The sequence below is a fragment of the Pagrus major genome, chromosome 11 (assembly GCF_040436345.1).
Source record: "Pagrus major chromosome 11, Pma_NU_1.0".
Classification (NCBI taxonomy): domain Eukaryota; kingdom Metazoa; phylum Chordata; class Actinopteri; order Spariformes; family Sparidae; genus Pagrus; species Pagrus major.
The window spans coordinates 11273861-11292373 of NC_133225.1; the positions used below are offsets into that span (position 1 = coordinate 11273861).

The 18513-nt window shown below is 41.3% G+C and overlaps 1 protein-coding gene across 1 annotated transcript; it reads right to left on the reverse strand.

The window, feature by feature from the left end:
• Nucleotides 1–11373: 11373 nt before the first annotated feature.
• On the reverse strand, nucleotides 11374–17999 carry LOC141004826 (mitochondrial coenzyme A transporter SLC25A42-like). The gene is made up of 8 exons (XM_073476492.1): nucleotides 17899–17999; nucleotides 17305–17454; nucleotides 15453–15564; nucleotides 15156–15181; nucleotides 14447–14613; nucleotides 13500–13616; nucleotides 13220–13371; nucleotides 11374–13084 (listed from the first exon to the last, which is right to left on the reverse strand). Exons 2-8 carry the CDS (start codon nucleotides 17389–17391, stop codon nucleotides 12759–12761), a joined length of 987 nt encoding a protein of 328 aa, XP_073332593.1. The 5' UTR covers nucleotides 17392–17454; nucleotides 17899–17999; the 3' UTR covers nucleotides 11374–12758.
• Between the last annotated feature and the right edge of the window lie 514 nt (nucleotides 18000–18513).

Here is an 18513-nt window from a genome sequence, read left to right on the forward strand (position 1 = left end):
TCTCACACTGCTAGCACCCATAGCTGCTCCCCTCGGTGCTGAGGGGTATTGAGGGGGTCCCAGACACCCTCCACTCTTCAGCCCCTCAGCCTAACTCTGCATAAATTAGGCACGTCTCCCTGGTGTCTCGTCAGCCGGTCAGGGCACCCCTGGCCCCGGGTCTGCCGTCTCCCAATCTGCTGCTCCTTCTCCCCTCATGCTGTCACCTTCTGTCTCCCCTCCACCTCCCCCCCATCTACTGTATTCAGTCAATCCTCGACATCCTCAAGCTAATACAGCTCCTTTCTTCACATCTCATCACCCTCCTTGATTGGTATTTCTTCCAAAATTGCTATTGCATCCTCTCCTGCTTCTTTTTCATCAATCCTCCACTTCCTCTTCTTCTTTTTTCCCCTTCCTGAATCCCTTGACACACTCGCTCCCACCTCACCTGCTTTATATTCTCCACATTCTCTCTCTCTATCTCTACTTTTCTTATCCTTCCAGCACTGTGTTGCTCAGATCAACCAAGCGCTCTCCTCTCCTCTCCTCTCTCCTCTCCTCTCCTCTCCTCCTCTCCTCTCCTTTTTAGCCAGGATATTGTTTACATCTGTCTTGCTAATCACCGGCAGAGCCTCTCTAGACCTCACAGATGTTGCAATAATACAGGGGATTAGCAGGCTTAACACTCTGGCTTATTTGGGGAGTTTCCCCGATGGCCTGGCAGTGAAGCCCCGTCAGCTCCTCTGAATCTGACCTTTTTCCTGTTCCACTCTGTGCTGAGATCCTGCAGCCCCGCTTCTCTTTGATTCACGATTTTCTTTTTTTTTTCTTCTTTTTTTACAAGCGTCTGGCATGCTGATGTTGTTTTATCCAGATTGGTGCTCTGGGCTCTCACTTCCTCCAGCTACATCAGTGCCTGGGTTTAATGCAATTACAGAGCTAAGCTGCTTGACATATGACAGGAGGGAGTTGAGCTACAAACAATGCTCTTTTCTTAGCTGCTCTTTCACCTGGTGAGTTTCGAAATGAAATGAATATCACCTGTGCATATTCACATCCCTCAGTTTTAAAGATATTTAAGCTATCCTAGCTGCCTTGCTGATTCTTCGTATTTCCCTTTATCCTTCCACCATTAACACTACCGTGCAGCTAGCTAGCTAGCTAGCTTGCACCGTGTTAGCTGCTTTCTCTGCTCACCATGGTGACGCTTGAATCTCCCCAGTCTCCTCTGCTCTCCTCTTTAACTCAGCGCTGAAAGATAATTAGATGGCCTTCCCAGACTCAGCATCTCTGCTGCGTCTCTCTGCGTCACTGCAACCGAGTCCTGTTTTATGACCAAGCAGATCCAGTGTCTGAGACTCTCAGTGTGTGTGTGTGTGTGTGTGTGTTTGGGGTCAATGTATTTCTGTCTGGATCCTAATCCCAAAGGTGATATTAGTCTGGTAGGGGGGCAGCCCATCCCCCCATGCATGTGTTTATATGTGTGTGTGTGTGTGTTTGTGCTGCAGGCGTTGGTTTCAGCCAGGAAGCCCAGACAGGCTCTACCTTGACCTTTGGCCCATGACTGTCTGCTAGCTCAGGGGTCATGCACACCATTGATACAGACAGCTGATAGACGCAGCAACAACCGCACATGCACCTACGTACATGCACAAACTGACAGCCTCCCCCCGCCCTGTAGTAAACATTAACAGTTTGGTGTGTCTGGAGAGATGATGACACAGACAGCGTCATAACGACAAGCTGTATGCAGAGAGAGCACATGCGTGTGATATAAGCACAGATAGTGATCACTCATTTTCAGCTACACCTGTCTACTCAGAGGAAGATGACTGAACTTACTGCAGAATTTCAGGAGTGTTTCTTTGTCACTAACCTCTCTTTTTTATTTGCTTATGTCTTCACAGATGCAGCCAGTCTGGATGAAAAGCGGCGACTGAGCTTCCGCCGCTCTCTAACAAAGCCCACACACCGTCTGTAGTCTCTCTGACCATGTTTAGCCTCAGCCACATATGGAAAAACTCCACTTCTCCATCTGCAGGAACAGTCAGTTAGACACACATCATTAAGAGTCTGATTATCAGTTGTCTAGTCTGGCTCTTTGTGTACAGGTAAGTCGGAGCCGCGTCTAAAAGGTAAGTTTAGAGGTTGAATCAATTTAAGAGCTGTCTGAAGTGTAAAAATGCAGCTGCTGAGCAACATTTCCCAGAATTAGTTTCATTAGATGTGAATTACTATATTTGAGACCAATTTTACGTCGGAGATTGGCTGAGACCCCAAGGGGTCCTTCTTTTCACTCAGTAATTTACATTCAAGTATTTGACTGGAAAATCGCTCGACAAGAGTTTGTCGCTGTTGAAGTACTTTTCTGTGGAATCTCATGTACACACATATTTATACAATCTTCTGCATAGCGTGAATGAATCTTATCATAAAATGTTAAATGAGATTGCTGAATGATGAAAAGTGTGGCAGTGATGTGAAATATATTTCAAATAAAGATGAACAATTTGAAAAAAGAGAATCTGTCTTGGTTGTTTTTTTTCGCCCTCTCATGTTTAATTCTTGTTTCTCTTTATGTCAGTAAAGTACATTTTATTTTTGAGAGTATATTAAATCAAGAGGATATCTTTGGTGATATTCTGTTTTTTTCTGGTCAACAAAAACAATGAATTGATAACTACTAACAGGAAATAGAATTGCTGTTAATCCAAAACTTAATATATAGTCATATACATCATGTATTTTTGCCATAGACGTCCATTGTTGTCCAAAAAAAGGAACTATTAAAAATGAGGCATTACACTGACTGACATGTTCCTTCATTGCAATAAACCTGGTTATTGTAGTTCATGTTAAATCAATTCCACATACTGTCTTTTTAATGTAAATACTCACTAGAGAGCCAAATATGTATTCACGTGCAGCTGAAAAGTAGTTTCTAACAAACACACTATTTACTCCTGTTTTCATGATGGTTGCTAAAAACTACAGTGCCCAGCTGTTTGACCAACACTTTCAGCCTTTTTTTAAAAATGAAACTACATATTTGTCATCTGTTTTCAGAGAGTTACACCTTCAGAAGGAACTAGTATTCTTCAGGGTGACAGCCACAGAAGGGATAAGGAAGTCGAAAACTTAGAGACGGTCTTTTTTGACAGTAACAAAAATATAGTATATAGCCAGCTATTGATGCATTGTTACAATGAACATAGGCACTGTAGTTTATTTTAAGTCAAGCCCACATCCTTTTGCTGTAAATACTCACTAGAGAGTCAATAATGTATACATCCGCCGCAGAAAATAGTTCGCAACAAATACAGTATTCACTCCTGTTTTCAGAATAGTTGCTAAAAACTACAACGCCCAGCTGTTTTACCAAAATGTTTAGCATTCTTTAAAAATGAAACAATATATTTGTGACTTGTTTTTAAAGAGTTACGCCTTCAGGATAAGGACGTCAAAAAGCATTGAGAGACGGTCTTAGAAATTGGGATTTGTTGACAGTAACACAAATATAGTATATTGCCAGTTATTGTGCAAGCATCAGCTCAAATGTGTCATGAGAAGGTATGGGAGGCTGTTCACTTCGATTACTCTGATTATTCCAGCAGTGGCTGAAGGGTTGGAAGGGGAACAGTTAAACCTAGTGGCCTAAATCTGTGGTGTCAATTAGGTGCCTTTGTATGTGAGCAGCAGGGGTGTTGAAGCGAGTTGCTGGAGCTGAAGGAAACTCTGAACAATGATACACATTCATAACCACACGCACACACACACACACACACAGTGGTCCTATGTTTTGTGGGGATCACACCTCCTTTTGTTTTCCCCCAACAGCCAGTAGAGGCGATGCCCCAGTGCCCCCAGTGTGCTCCACTGCTCTGGCTGAAATGGGCTCCCTGCTCCCCTTCACCCCCACTCTCCCCCAACAACACTGTCCCCTCGCTCCTCGCTCTGGGTTCCCCAGCCCCTCGGCCTCCCCCTGACTGGTCCTGACCTGAAATAAGGGCCAGGCAAGCCTCCATAGCCAGGCCAGCATAAAAGGAGATCTGTCTGTGTGTGTGTGTGTGTGCACCATGGCCCTGAAAGAAAGTAGGAGATTATCCCATTCTGTGTGTCCAGTCACCAGTGCAGTATTGACCACGGTGGGCCACCCAGGGAGCGTCCAGCCAGCCGTGAGATGGCCTGATATACATGCTTACTGGCCATGCTAGATTCCCCCACTCTCACCAGGGAGAAGGCCTGAACCCTACAGGCTGGACGCTTTCTAAAGACACTGGAGTCTGAACGCCGAGTGACCCACCCTCCATACACAGATGCTCACACACACACACACACACACACACACACACACACACACACATGCTCTCGTCACAGCGCAGCCTCTGTACAGTGAAAGACATTGCCATCAGGTCGTTTTCTGTGTCCTGTGAGGCGAGGCGGAGGTCATTGGGAAGGTGGAAAACCTCTTTAATGGTGGGAATGATACCATAACACCTATAGATAGAGTTACGGATCATGTCACATACAGTCTGTATACAGCATGCAACTCTGACAGCGAGGCCTGCTCACGCCTGATGGTGAATGTGAAGACGAGCGTGAAAAATATGTAGCTTGTGTTAAAGGATCAAATCACTCATTTATATGTATTTTTTTTATATACAGTTTTTATGTTTAAAATGTCCTTAAAACATACTTTTTATCTCTATAAAAATGTATTGAAGTCCATTCTTTTTTTTCTTTATAAAACAAGAAATACAGTCAACAAACAACATTCATATTTAAGTATTTCTGACTCACACGTTCACCAGATACATGCTCATGAACGCAGCCTCTCAGTTTATTTAAACTCTTTCCAGCCTGCCCACCACAATGATTTGCAACAGCTCCCTCAGTGTTTAAAAGCATCCCATTGTTGGTCCTCAGGGGTCAGCTAATTGCCTTTTAATTGCTCTGCTGTTTGTTTGTGGATGGAGAGTCTCTAACATCGTGGTCTGTTAACAACACAAAGGCCTTTAACAGCAGGACAGAGCTGCACAAAGCTCACTAGCTGTGGAGACAACTGAGGGAATTCAAAGGGAGGAGTGTGTATTTGTTTTGTACTGCATATAAATATGGTGTCACAATAAAGCATTGGAAATAATGTAATGCAATTATTTCTTTCTTTGTTTTATTTGTTTTATTTCCTTGATAAGCTAAATGTGTTGGAATTAAACACCAAGCTCATTTAAAACGATCAAATTCTTTATTTTATGATGGTTAAAGGTGCAGAAGAGAAAAGTCTTCATTGACTGATTTTATTTAAGCCTAAACAAACTAAATTTACAAACTCTCTTCGCTTCTGTGACTGAATAAAGTGAATAAACAAACTGACCTTAAAGGACAACACAATTTCATACTGTTTCACTCTGTTTATATTTGGCGGACCCTGCCACCTTTCTAGCTTCAAACAGTGTTCTGGGACCTTATTCTCCTCTGAGAACAGCTGGTTTATTCAGTCATGGAAAAAATAAATATCTCTGAGTTTGTATTATTACCTCATTAATATTGTAAATATTAAAATTAGTTTTAATTTCTTCTCCAAAACTAAACGGTGCCCCTTTAAAAAAGTAGAAATCATATACATCATTTTAGATATGAAGGTGTGCAGATGCGAAGAACAAAACACTTCCCAGTATTGTGCGTGAATAAATGTGGGCCTTTAAATCTTAAAGCATGATATTTTTTTCTCTACACACACGTTCTCTGATTGGTTACATTCGCTCACGATGTAAATTACATAAATGGCACAGAAGAAAAAGAGGTCTGATTAATTAAACAGAAAGAGAAGAGGAGACAAATCACCCGAGCACACTGAATGACTTAATAAACATAAAATCATGTTAGTGATTCTGATGAGTAAAACAACTATTGTACTCAAATTGCACTCACATTAGCTTTAATAACTAGTCCTAAATATTAATGGTGGTTTTAATGTTTCTAGATTTCAGATATTATATTTTTATTTCCACAGCTGTTGGATATTACTGCATTTTTTTTTGAGACATCGACATTAAAAAATGACATGAAAATTTGTTAAATTACTGTAATGTTCTCCAGAATACAGTACAGTTTAATTTTCCAAACTGGGCTCATTGAATAGTATCTTAATTGTCCATCATAATGCAGAGAGAGCACATCAGTGTGGAGTGTATTCACGGCCCTCGGTGGGTGTTTTATACTGAGACCATTTACACAAACACAGCGAGAACACATTAAAATATACAACTCTGATTAACAAGGGTCCATTACACCCACTGTAATATAAAGCATCAATTCACATAAAACAGTCCAGTGTTAATTGTATCTATTTATTTCACACTTGCGTTACAGTGATGCTGACTGACTATGAATTCATCAACTTAATAAGCTTAAACGTCTGATAACAAACATTGCAAGCGAGCAGACTGAGCACGTCAGACAAAACGTGAACGGAGATTATGTTGTTTTTTTAATGTGAAATGAAAATCCTTTCTTTTTGACTGTGTTGATGCTACACGAGTTCATCGAGTTCAGCTGTGGCCCACTGATGTGCCTTCCCAGCATGCACGCATACAAAATTAAATTCTTATGTAAGCGTTCTAATTTCAGCCCCCAATGACTGTTCTCACATTCACGTGTAATGAAAGGCTGACTTTGGCAGCGTGTTGATACGGTGTTAGTAGTGAAGGGAAGCAAAAACTGGAAGGAAAAAATGTCCCAAAAGACGGTGGAGGCAACTGGGCTGGTTTACAAATCAGGGTTGGATTTGGAGGAATTAAAAATATAAAAATGGTTTAAATTAAAACGAGTGTTTAATGCTCAAAAGCTCTGTGTGTGTGTGTGTGTGTGTAGGGCTCGTCTCCCCGGCTCCCCTGAACTTGGTAGCCCCCCAGACACCTCAAAAAATCTGTAGGCTCAACCCAAAGTGCACACAGAGGAGCAAGTTGAGGGTAAGGGGGCTTTGCCAGAATGGGGGGTTATGGTGGAGTCAGGACATGGATGGGTGGAGTCGACAGGAATGAGGGAGGGAGGGAGGGAGGGATGGAGGAGGGTGTGGGGGTGCAGGCTGTGCTTAAAAAGTCCGAGAACTTGGAGCCTAGTTTGTCATGCTAACTGCAGCGATGCCATTGAATGTGGACACAGGGAGCAGAAGGTTCACAGGACCCCGGCCATTCTCATGCAAAGTCTGTCAGAGCCTTCTCCTCCGTCCGTCCACCCACCACCACCCACCACCCACCCCCAGCCTTCTTTACTCTTGCAGAAGAAATACATACATGTTTATAAATGGGCACACACACACACACACACACACACACACACACACACACACACACTCAGTGAGGCCTGGGTAGGGAGCCCCTTTCCTTGTATGTGCTCCATCTGCAAATATGTGAGGGTATAGGGTGTGATGATGTAGCAGAAATCACTCGTAAAATGTGATTGCTGACATTAAAATCCATGAATAGCACTCCAATCTTACAGCTTTTATTTGCAAGAGGCTATATCTTATACAAAATGTCATATTTTGTATATGAAGTAAGATGAATTAACGTCTCTCACTAAAATCGTAATTTTCAGGGGGAGGTTTTGAATTGAAATCCTGCATCTCAGAAGAAAGACTGGAAAAAGGAGACAAAATAAGGGTGCAGTGTGTAGTGTGACAAAAGAAAGAGAAAGATCTTCATTGACTGATTTTTTTTTATGCCTAAACAAACTAATTAAACAAACTCTGTTTGTTTCCCTGACTGAATAAACAAAGTGACCTTAAAGAACGACGCAATTTCATACTGTTTTACTTTGTTTATATGTGGCGGACCCTGCCACCTTTCTAACTTCAAACAGAGTTCTGGGGACCTTATTTTCCTCTGAGAACAGCTGGTTTATTCACTTTATGGAAAAATTCTGAGTTTGTATTATCACCTCATTAATATTGTAAATATTACAATTCTGAGTTTAAATTTCTTCCCCAAAACTATGTAGTGCCCCTTTAAGTCAGATGCATTATACTTACTATGTAATCTTAATAATGGCCTTCCTTGTTTTGCACTATAGTTCACATTAACACTCATCTTAACTTCCCATGACCTTGACACTACCTTGACAGGCAGTAGCAGAAAACTGACCTCCTTTCCAGCTTGATTGCAAAAAAAAAAAAGATTTTGTACCTCACGCTCCACACAAACACAAATTCTATTTAAATTTTCTACTTGGGCATCTCTATTAAATCAGCCTCCCATCCCTGGTTCTTATTTCTTCTCGCTGCTGGTCTCCACCTCTCATCTGTTTCACCTGATCCAGAGATTGGGGAGGGGGAAGCTACAACTCATTTAGCGTCGAATCTGCTCAAATGCCAAGTGGTGAAAATGTCATCTGCAATACAAGCACACACACCTATACATTTACTCTCTTTAAATGCAAACACTCCATGCAAATGAATGCGGTACCCCCCTCGGGGCTCGAAACTGTATGTGAGTGTGTGTGTGTGTGTGTGTGTGTGTGTGTGTGTGCCTGGATTTATGTGCATCAGATTTATGCGTGCTATAGTTTCACAACCCGGGATTGAAGGAGTCTCCATTTGTATGTGTGTATGTGTGAAAAAGTGTGTGTGTTTGTGCCCCCTCATCTGCACTTGAAGCAGCCGTTTGGAGCCTGTATTTGATTGAGTGAAGGCCAACGCAGCCTGAACACTCCCTCTAATGGAAGAGCGGAGCCCAGCAGCTCAGTAATGCACTGACCCCAGAGCTTTTACAACGCTGCCAGCCGATAAGTGGCAATATGCTGGATCTTATAAAATTAACAAGACTGAGCTATGGGGAGAGTGAGCTGTGAGGTTGTGCGAGAGAGGATGACGTTCCTATAGCACTTGTAAATATCAGCACGCATGCACGGTGGGATTATAGCTGTTCTTGACTGAGTTTTACAGCCACGGCAGCCTGATTAGGTGGTTTTTTTTTACTCGTTTCTTGGCTTTTTTAAGGCAAGTTTACGGGGAGACGTTTACAGGCCCGTTTATGTTAGATAAAACGCCTCTCAAGGCGTTTTAATGCTGCTGAATTTATTAAAGATACGGTGGGAGCCAGGTGCTCGAGAAGCTAACACTGAGCTGACCTTCAAAGTGACGGCAACTGGATTCCAGCCAGTGTGGCTTTTGCAGGGCACCACGGGGGTGTGTGAGCGTGTGTGTATATGCATATGTTTACCGTACACTCCCTCCTTAGCCTCCTGTGGTGTGACATCCACAGTGTAAGCTCAAAGTCAAACGGCACCTATACCTGGTTCTGCTCAGGCCTCGTCCAAACAGAACACAACGGCTCATGCAAAATGATATTGCAGCCGCAGCCGCCGTTTGCAGCATCCGAATGTGATTTGGTTCTGAGAAAGGCTTTATTCCTGTGTGCCTCCCAGCGTAACCTCCTCACCTTTCTCACACAGGCTCAGGCGGGGTTTTGCGGTTAGCGGGAAAGCTGTATTTGTGTGCATATTCGCCCATATACTGTGCATTTATGTGTGTGTGTGAACAGCTATTGTCTGCCAGTGCTCCAGCAGGGGCTTCAAAGTGAATTATTCATGCGAGATTTGAATACATGCAAATGGTTCACTCCCCTCTCCTGGCACAGATCCAGGTTACCTATGGCAACGGCGCCTTCAAGAAGCATCTTTGCACCCCTCCTCCTCCTCCTCCTCCTCCTCCTCCACCTCCTCCTCCTCCTGCTTCTCTCAGGCACCCACCCCCCGAACCATGTTATCCACCCAGTGGTATTGTTTCGATTGTTGCAATACCAGGCTGGGTGGCTGCACACTGTGGGGTGGCAGGATATCCCATAATTCACAGTCAAGGTCAGAATGAGAGATGGAAGAATGGAGGGTGGACAGACTTAAAGAGGGATGGAAATCCTTCCATCCAGCTGCTCGGATGGGAAGTTGAGGAGACGACACTCAGCAGCTGGTGGAGGAAAGGTTTTCAGGTGGCGGATGATGCTATCACCAATGCGACGAAGCGGGCACACACTCACCTGCTATTCAGATTCAGTCGCGGCTCATGCGCACTAACCAGTGCAGCAAAAAAAGGATGAGCACGGAAAAATGACTGCCTTTGAATGCAGCACACTGTCACTCAAATGTATTTTAATACATTTGAAATACTAATCTGGATGTCATTAATAGATGAAGGAAATATTTTAAACTTTGTAAAATAGAAATTTGCAGTGTTGGATAATTCATCAAAAACAAAATACATTTTGATTGAGAATTTTGGTCGGTGTGTGTGACTGCTTCTGCATTGCTTAATCTATTTGATGGAATTGTAAATAATAAAGGTGTTACAATTTTCAATAAATGTGTTGCGTAAAATCATTTTAGTTTTTTTAACGTTAACCTATAATTACGACTCATTTCTGGGTATTTTTGGGAACTGTGTAACTATTTTTTAACCAAATGTTTTGTAGGCGCACATAAATAATCCAAAGGTTTTCAATAAATATGAACAAATATTATGCAACGATGGGGCATGACTTTTTTCTTACAAATTTCAGTTGATGATTATTCTCTTTCAATTGCCCTATAAGACCATAATTCTGACTTTGGTGCATCTTAGCATAGAAATAAATAGAAGAAACGCACTACATTAATTATTTATGTCGTGTTTCAGTGTGTAATTAGCCTCTTTACTGTTTTGTAGTACATTTATATTAATTCAATAATTTTGCCGTATTAAATATAAATGTTTCGTAACATTACCTCATGGGGAACAGTATTTTCACCATTCAGTGAGTTGCTAATATTTTACACCTAATGTTTGAATCAAATAAAACACAGAAGGGTAAAATAACATTAAAAGTTGTGTCAGTGAGCAGAGGGCAGGTCAAGTTCAGGCCACGAGGTGATCAGAGCCTAACTAACCTCCATGATGGTCCAGGAGGCTCCGAGAAGAGTCGCCACTCGATGCTGCCATCTACTGTGAGTGAATGGATAGGTGGTCTCTCACACACACACACACATGCGGGTCAGATATGATTAATCAAATTTAGGTAGTACATACACTGTAATTTTACATCATTATATATGACATATTGCAGATAATTTATTTTATTCATACTTTAAGTCATAAAATTTCACCTGTCTTTGAGGGGAATCAGTGCAAACAGAGAAACAACACGATTTATAAAGTGGAAATGTAATTAAGACCAAAAAACATCCGTTATTTTACCATTAAAATGTACTATCTTTGTTCAGTCAGTAAAAACTTATTATATCAATCCCAGTCCAGTTCAAATGTCTAAATTAAGACAGTCTTTCATGTCGCTGATGTTGTGATTAGCTTTGCTTATCACATGGCACCCTCAAGTGGACACAAGGACTCATTGCTCTCTGTTGTTGATGGACACTTTATTTAATGGTCGGTTAAACTTGGAGCAACTTTAAACTCTTTGGAAATACTGTATCTTTGAAATTTACATTAGCAGTGAAAGTATAATTATGCCTTAAAGGTGCACTACGTAGTGTTGGAGAAGACATGTTTATCAGAAGAGGGAGATCTTCATTGACTGATTATTATTTTTTTTTTATGTCTAAACAAACTAAATAAACAAACTCTCTTTGTTTTCATGACTGAATAAACAAACTGACCTTAAAGGACAACTCGATTACATACTATTTTACTTTGTTTCTATGTGGCGGACCCTGCCACCTTTCTAGCTTCAAACAGTGTTCTGGGCACCTTATTTTCCTGAGAACAGGTCGTTTATTCAGTTATAAAAAGAATACATATTTCTGAGTTTGTATCATTACCTCGTTAACATTGTAAATATTAAAATTCTGAGTTTGAATTTCTTCTCCAACACTAAACAGTGCACGTTTAATCGCATGAGACTTATGACTGAGTTTAGTGCTTTGGCATATTTTAAAACTTTCAGGTAAACAATACTTTACAATCAAGTTAAAGCGATGATGAACCCAGCTGAAAAATGTGAAAGCTTAATATGCATATAAACAAAGAATGTGTTATATATTTAGATTTATTTCTTATATATTTGATTAGACTCCACTTATTAGACATTTTAATACGACATCACACCTCCTCAGTGCTGGATGGACAGTGAAACTGCAGTCCTGCTGACATGATCACCCTCCTTCCGTACAATCATTCGCTCCATGTACATCAGTTCAATCCATATAGGCACCGTCATAACGTTGAGCATGAAAACAAAACATATTACACAATCGACCATTCGTTACAAATCGTAAAACTGCGTCATCAAGCAATTTAAAATCATGAAAAATAAAAAATGAAATGTGATTAAAACAAAAATAAAATCTCTCTCAAAATTAAAAGCAATAAAACTCATTGAAAGTACTCAGTTGAAAGAACAATACAGGTTTAACAAAGTGCAAGCATTATCGTATTAACACAAAGTCCTCTAAATCCAAAACAAACCCAACTTTATCCACCTTAAATCACTTCTGCCACCTTGATGGTGTCATGATTTCAAAATAAAATTGTGATTGTGCGAACGACAGTTTTAAGACACCTCTTATTTGTCTCCTGACTCTCTCAGTGTGACTGTGCGTTTAAAAAGTGTTTCTTTGTGCACATTCCCCTCATCTGCTCCTCCGACATCCTGTCTGAAGGTGTCGTGCAGGAGTCGATCCTGCACTGACCTATGGACACTTATTATTGCCATGTGTCAGAGTTGACCACCTCCCTCAAATCAGTTTCATCTGTGCTGTTCGGTGCCCCTCTGTCACTTCCGACTGATTCAGTGGGTGAAGTAGTTCATCTGATGCAGTTTGAGCAGAAGGCTTTGTGTGATGTCAAACGTGGTGAAGCTAACTCCAACAGCGATGGGCCCCTTGAGCCAGTTCATGCTCAGGCCTTTGTAGAGTCCACGTATAACTCCCTCCTGTGATACGATTGCACGCATGGTCCCCAGAATTGTGACGTATGATGAGCCGGTAACGCCGGCCGTTTGCATGCGCCGACGTACCACATCAAGAGGGTATGAGGCGGATTGTCCAATCAGGCCTGCGCAGGCACCGAAAGCCAAGCGCTCGTGGGGGTATGGTTGGGACCTCCTTGTTTTTTCTAGAACGAGAACAGGAAACGAAGAAAGAAAGAGTTTAACTTCTAAATGACACATTTTTAGTAAGCTAAACATCCAAAATGTCACTTTACTGGACTGAATGCCGACATTGAAAGAAAAGCATTTATAATCAGTACCTGTGTGAAGCTTCTTGAGGGTCTCATATGTAAAAAATGTGATTCCTGCATATGGGATGACACCCAGGATAGTGGGAGTGAAGCCTCTGTAAAGGGTCTTTACACCTTCCTCTTGGGAGATGCGCACAAAAACGTGCATGATGTTGCTGTACCTGTGGAAAGGAAAAACAAAACTGTTCAAAACCATTTACCATTATGTATGCCTGCTAGGAAAGACAACAATGGGACTAATACACTCAAAAGGGTTAAAGGGACCCCTTGGTACATGTTATGTGCTTACATTTCTTTGGCCGTGACTGCCATCCTGGCTCGCACCATGTCCAAAGGGTAGGTTAGCATAGCAGCAGTGGTGCCGGCCAGAGAACCAGCCAGGAGGCGTGGGAAAGGAGGCAGAGCTCTGAAACAAACAACACAATAATCTGTAATAAGTAATGATACAAAAAGCTAGAGTCTACAGCCACGCTACAGTCTCTGGCTCTACTTTGGCACTTTGTTGCTTGAAGCTAAATGCTAAGGTCAGCACGCTAACATGCCCAAAGTGTAAATCCACCATGACATCACCCGTTAGTTTGTAGACATGGAGCATGTACAATATTTACCATGTTCACCATCATACCTCCTTTTTTTATAGTTAAAAGGAGACATATTTTGCTCATTTTCAGGTTCTTAATTTTATTTGGGGTTACTATTAGAATAGGTTTACATGCTTTAATGCTCAAAATATGCATCAGTGTTCTCTTACTGTCCAGTGCTTCAGCACTGTATTCCCCCTCTGTCAGAAACGCTCTGTTCTAGCTCCTGTCTCTTTAAGACCCCCTCCCGAATAGTCTGCTCTGATTGGTCAGGTCACACGTGCCTGAGCCAGCACTGCTCACAATGTCTCTTGTCGGCTCTGTCATGTTTTCAGCTTTCAGTTAGCTTCACTTTTACCATAAATATGGCATTAATTATGCAAATGTCTGACATTGTGACAGTGTGATGTCATAAAGTCACGGAATTAAAGGCAGGACTACTGATGAGGTGTTTCAGGAGCAGTTTTTTCTGTGGGAGAGAGGAGCTTCTGTTGATGCAGACTTTGGGCTTTTTAACTTTCAGGATCTTTTACATGCACAAGAAGCTATAAGACACTGAAGGAAAGGAAAAAAAAAACAAAAAAGCCTAATAGGTCTCCTTTAAATGAATGAATGAATTAAAAATCTACTACTGAAAGACAAATTCTCTACTCACTTTCCCTGGTATCCGTAGTAGCTTCCCAGTTGTTTTTTGTACTGTTCGTGTGAACAGAACTGGATGGCAGCGTACGGCATGACCCTCACCATGGTAGCAGAGTTTCCCCTCCACAGACTGAGCAGCCCATCCTTCATGTAAGTGCAGTAGATGAGTCTGAAGGCCTCCTGGTGGTAGTGAATATGTTTGGTCAGGAGCAGAGATAGATGCTCTTTACATTTTCCACATATATACATTTAACATGGTAGTCTTAAAATATTAAAAGGTGCAATATGTAAGAATTGGCTACCTGTCATAATCATACTCCAAACAAATAGGGGGCAGCATATCACCAGTGTAACTGCTGCCAACTGCGGCTGCCATTAGCTGGTTAGCTCAGTTAGCCTTGCAGCTAGTGGTCGTATTAGCTGACTCTACACCGACTGGGAGCTCAGAGCACAGGAGGAGTTTTGGTGTTGTTTACTATTGGACTATCACCCCAAAGTGGCTAGCTGGTTAGCATGACTATAAATATTTATTTGGTCTGTTGCTCGTCTTCTCAGTCACAGAAACACAAAAACTACTTAATATAGAATTGAATAAAAGAAAGAAAGAGAGAAACTGTGACCACCAAATGTTTTTTCCTGGCTGCCAGTTGTGTTTGTACTAATGTATATTAAAGAAGGTAAATTAAGACAAACTTGCAGCTAAGATGTAAACATTAACTCACCTTGGCTGAGAATCTGTTTGAGGACACTGTGGAACAATAAAAGGAGACACAGTGAACTTGAGGGTTAAACAGCACTCTCTCTCACGCAGGCTAAACATCGACTAAGAGGATTAGCAATTAGTTAAAAACAGTTCCCCCGAAAACTCTGGTACAAACAGGAGAACAGTGGATGCATTTTCTTTGGAGTGTTATGCACAGAAAATAATTTAACCCGCTTACATATACAGTATATGGCAGCTTTTGTCTGTGTGCAGATTCTATATTTATAAAGAAATCTTTCTGTGGAGTTATTCTTGCCTTGGAAAATGATCTTGGTCCGATCAAGAGGTGCGATAACTGTTTTGGCTACGGCTCCAGCAAATGCCCCACACAGCAGGGAGTCCAGCGCCGTCCCTGTGGGCCTCAAGTCCTGTTTGGACACACATACAGAAGACATTTAGTCACGTTGACACTGATACACGCTGACCCTTAAGATAAATTCCAGATAACTTCGAAACCTTACACTGGATTACTGTTTTTTGTGAGTTTAATAATATATCTCTCATTATGTAGCTGTCTATCTGACCCTTATAAATATGTAGAGCAAATGTCACGTGATTATCAGCACAAAAACCCTATCCTTCAGCAACAGCACAGTAAAATCTGCACGTGGATTACAGCCAGAGTGGCTCAGCGGTTATGACTAAAACACAACAGATAACACCGACTGACGCTTCACTGAGGCCGTGCTGTTTGTTTGTGTGCGTGTGCACGTTCAACAGTATTCATTTAGCTGGAAGGAACAGTTGGACCCAATAAACAATCCCAGAAACTGATAAGAAAAGCATTTGGCAGGAATAACAGGCAGGTTTCACAACTTAAACCAGGACAGTGAGTACACAGTTGTGGATCTCACTCTTTTGAACTATTACAACTTGATGTATGACGGTGAAACTGACCTACTTAGACACATTTTTTGTCTGGGGTCAGCTGCTGCTAATTTAAAATAAACATTTTATATTAAAAAAAAAAACTGTCTTGTATGTTGACAAATAGGTGACACTACAGTAAACACCTTCCATGACCGACCTCATTCAATGCCACCTATTGTATTGCTTCGCAAACTAAGGCCAGCTTTAGATTAGCTGGCACCTGCCTGCTATTTACAGCATCACACCGGTTGAGGCATGTCCTTTAAAAGTATGTATAGTACCAGGAAGGCTTGAGTGTATGTGGCAACAACACTGAGCAGAGCCTGGGAGTCACGCAGTATGGCTCGTTTCAGGATTTATGGTAAACAAGTTAGGCAAAAGGAGAATAACAATATTCTCACGAATGGTACATTTTAATGGAATTTCAGGTTGTTGTTTTTTTTGTTTTTGTTTTAAAAAAGGGGCACTATGTAGTTTTGGAGAAGAAATTAAAACTCAGAATTTTAAGATTTACAATATTAATGAGGTAATAATACAAACTCAATAAATATTTATTTGAATAAACAAGCTCTTCTCAGAGGAAAATAAGGTCCGCAGAACATTGTTTGAAGCTAGAAAGGTGGCAGGGTCCGCCAAATGTAAACAGAGTAAAACAGTATGAAATTGTGTTGTCCTTTAAGGTCAGTTTGTTTATTCAGTTTATTCAGTCATGGAAACAAAGAGAGTTTATTTAGTTTGTTTAGGCATAAAATAACAATGGGTCAATGGAGATCTTTCTTTCCTCACACCGCACCTTTATTTTTCTCCTTTTTCCAGTCTTTCTTTTGAGATGTAGGATTTCAATTCAAAACCTCCTCCTGAAAATTACGATTTCAGTGAGAGACGTTAATTCATCTTACTTCATATTCAACAGAATGAAATTCTGTTGTCCTTCAAGGTCAGCTTGTTTATTCGGTTTATTCAGTCACAAAATCTAATACAGTTGGTTTAATTAGTTTGTTTAGGCATTAAAAAAAAAACAGTCAATAAAGATCTTTCTCTTTTGATTAAAATTCCTTCCCCCAAAACCACATAGTGCACCTTTAAATGCACTGTTATCACGCCAATGGCCTATTTTGTCCTACTTAAGCTTTTGTAAACAATCCACATCCAAGCTCCTATAACATGTCATGACAAGTGAGAACTCGACTCATTTGTACTCCAGCAGAAGAAACGACTGAGTCCTGGGAGGCACTCACCTCTGCCTGGCTGGGTGGTGGCAGGGCCAGCACAGTGGCCTGGGCCACAGGCAGGCGGTTCTGATGGTCGTTCACACAGTGGGCCATGTGTGCCCTTCACAGATTACCCAGGCTGTGACCACACTCAGTCACTCATCCAGGGAGGGCCTGCTGCAGGGACATATATATGAGGATATATTATTGTACCATTAAAATACATTTTATTTAACACAACAGCCTGCCGTGTCGCACTGCCTCTGTATTTATTTATTTTTTTTAACAAAATGCGACTGCGTGATTACGTGCACGTACCATTCCCAACACACACAAACAAGCCTGGCTTGTAAACAGGGTGTTGCATTACAAAAGCTCTGCTGTTTAATCCGTCGTAACCTTCCAGCACAAAAACAAACACACTGTACATATTTATAAATCAACCCAGCCTACATAAATATGTCCTGAAGTAATGCGTGCAAATAACTTCAAGACCACACCTCAAGTAAACTGCCAACCATAGTTACGCAATTAAAAATAATAATAATAAATAAACAGGCCCATGCATTGTTATTGCAGTTCAATCAGGATATTGATTGATTAAATGCTGCATTTTGTTACCTTCGTCTGTTTAACAGGAGCCCGTGTTTACAGTTTCTTCGCTGTGTTATGTCGGTCACCAGTCTGCCATGCACGATCCTGCACACATTTCTTGTTTGCTCGCTGGAGGCTGGGCTGTCGCTCTTTTAACTTACAACAAGCTGGGAGGTGTCTTCACGTCTTTTCACGCTGTTGACGTTCCTGGAGATAAATGTGAAAAGACAAATGTCAAAGCTGCGACAGAGCGTTTTGTCTATTTATAGGCGACGCCTGCGAGAAAAGTCTGCTGCTATCTGACACTGCGCACAAGATTATTTGGGCTTTTCAAGGTCTTAAAGAAACTGGGACAGCGTTCGCCAATATTTGGACTACAATATCCATGAGCGAGTCTCGTTATTTGGATGAAATCTCGCGAGTTTATCCTCAACATTGGGTTGCCAGGTTTGCTTATATGTTACATAAATGGTACTCGTGCTGTTGCCATGATTAAATATATGTTCGTACAGACAGAACAATTTGAGTTTCAACTGACTGTAACCTTTCAGAAATACTTTAATGTTATGGGCGACCCATAGCACTCCATATGGTTACCTGGAAGCCTGTATAAAATAACTTTACAGTATATTTTACATATTG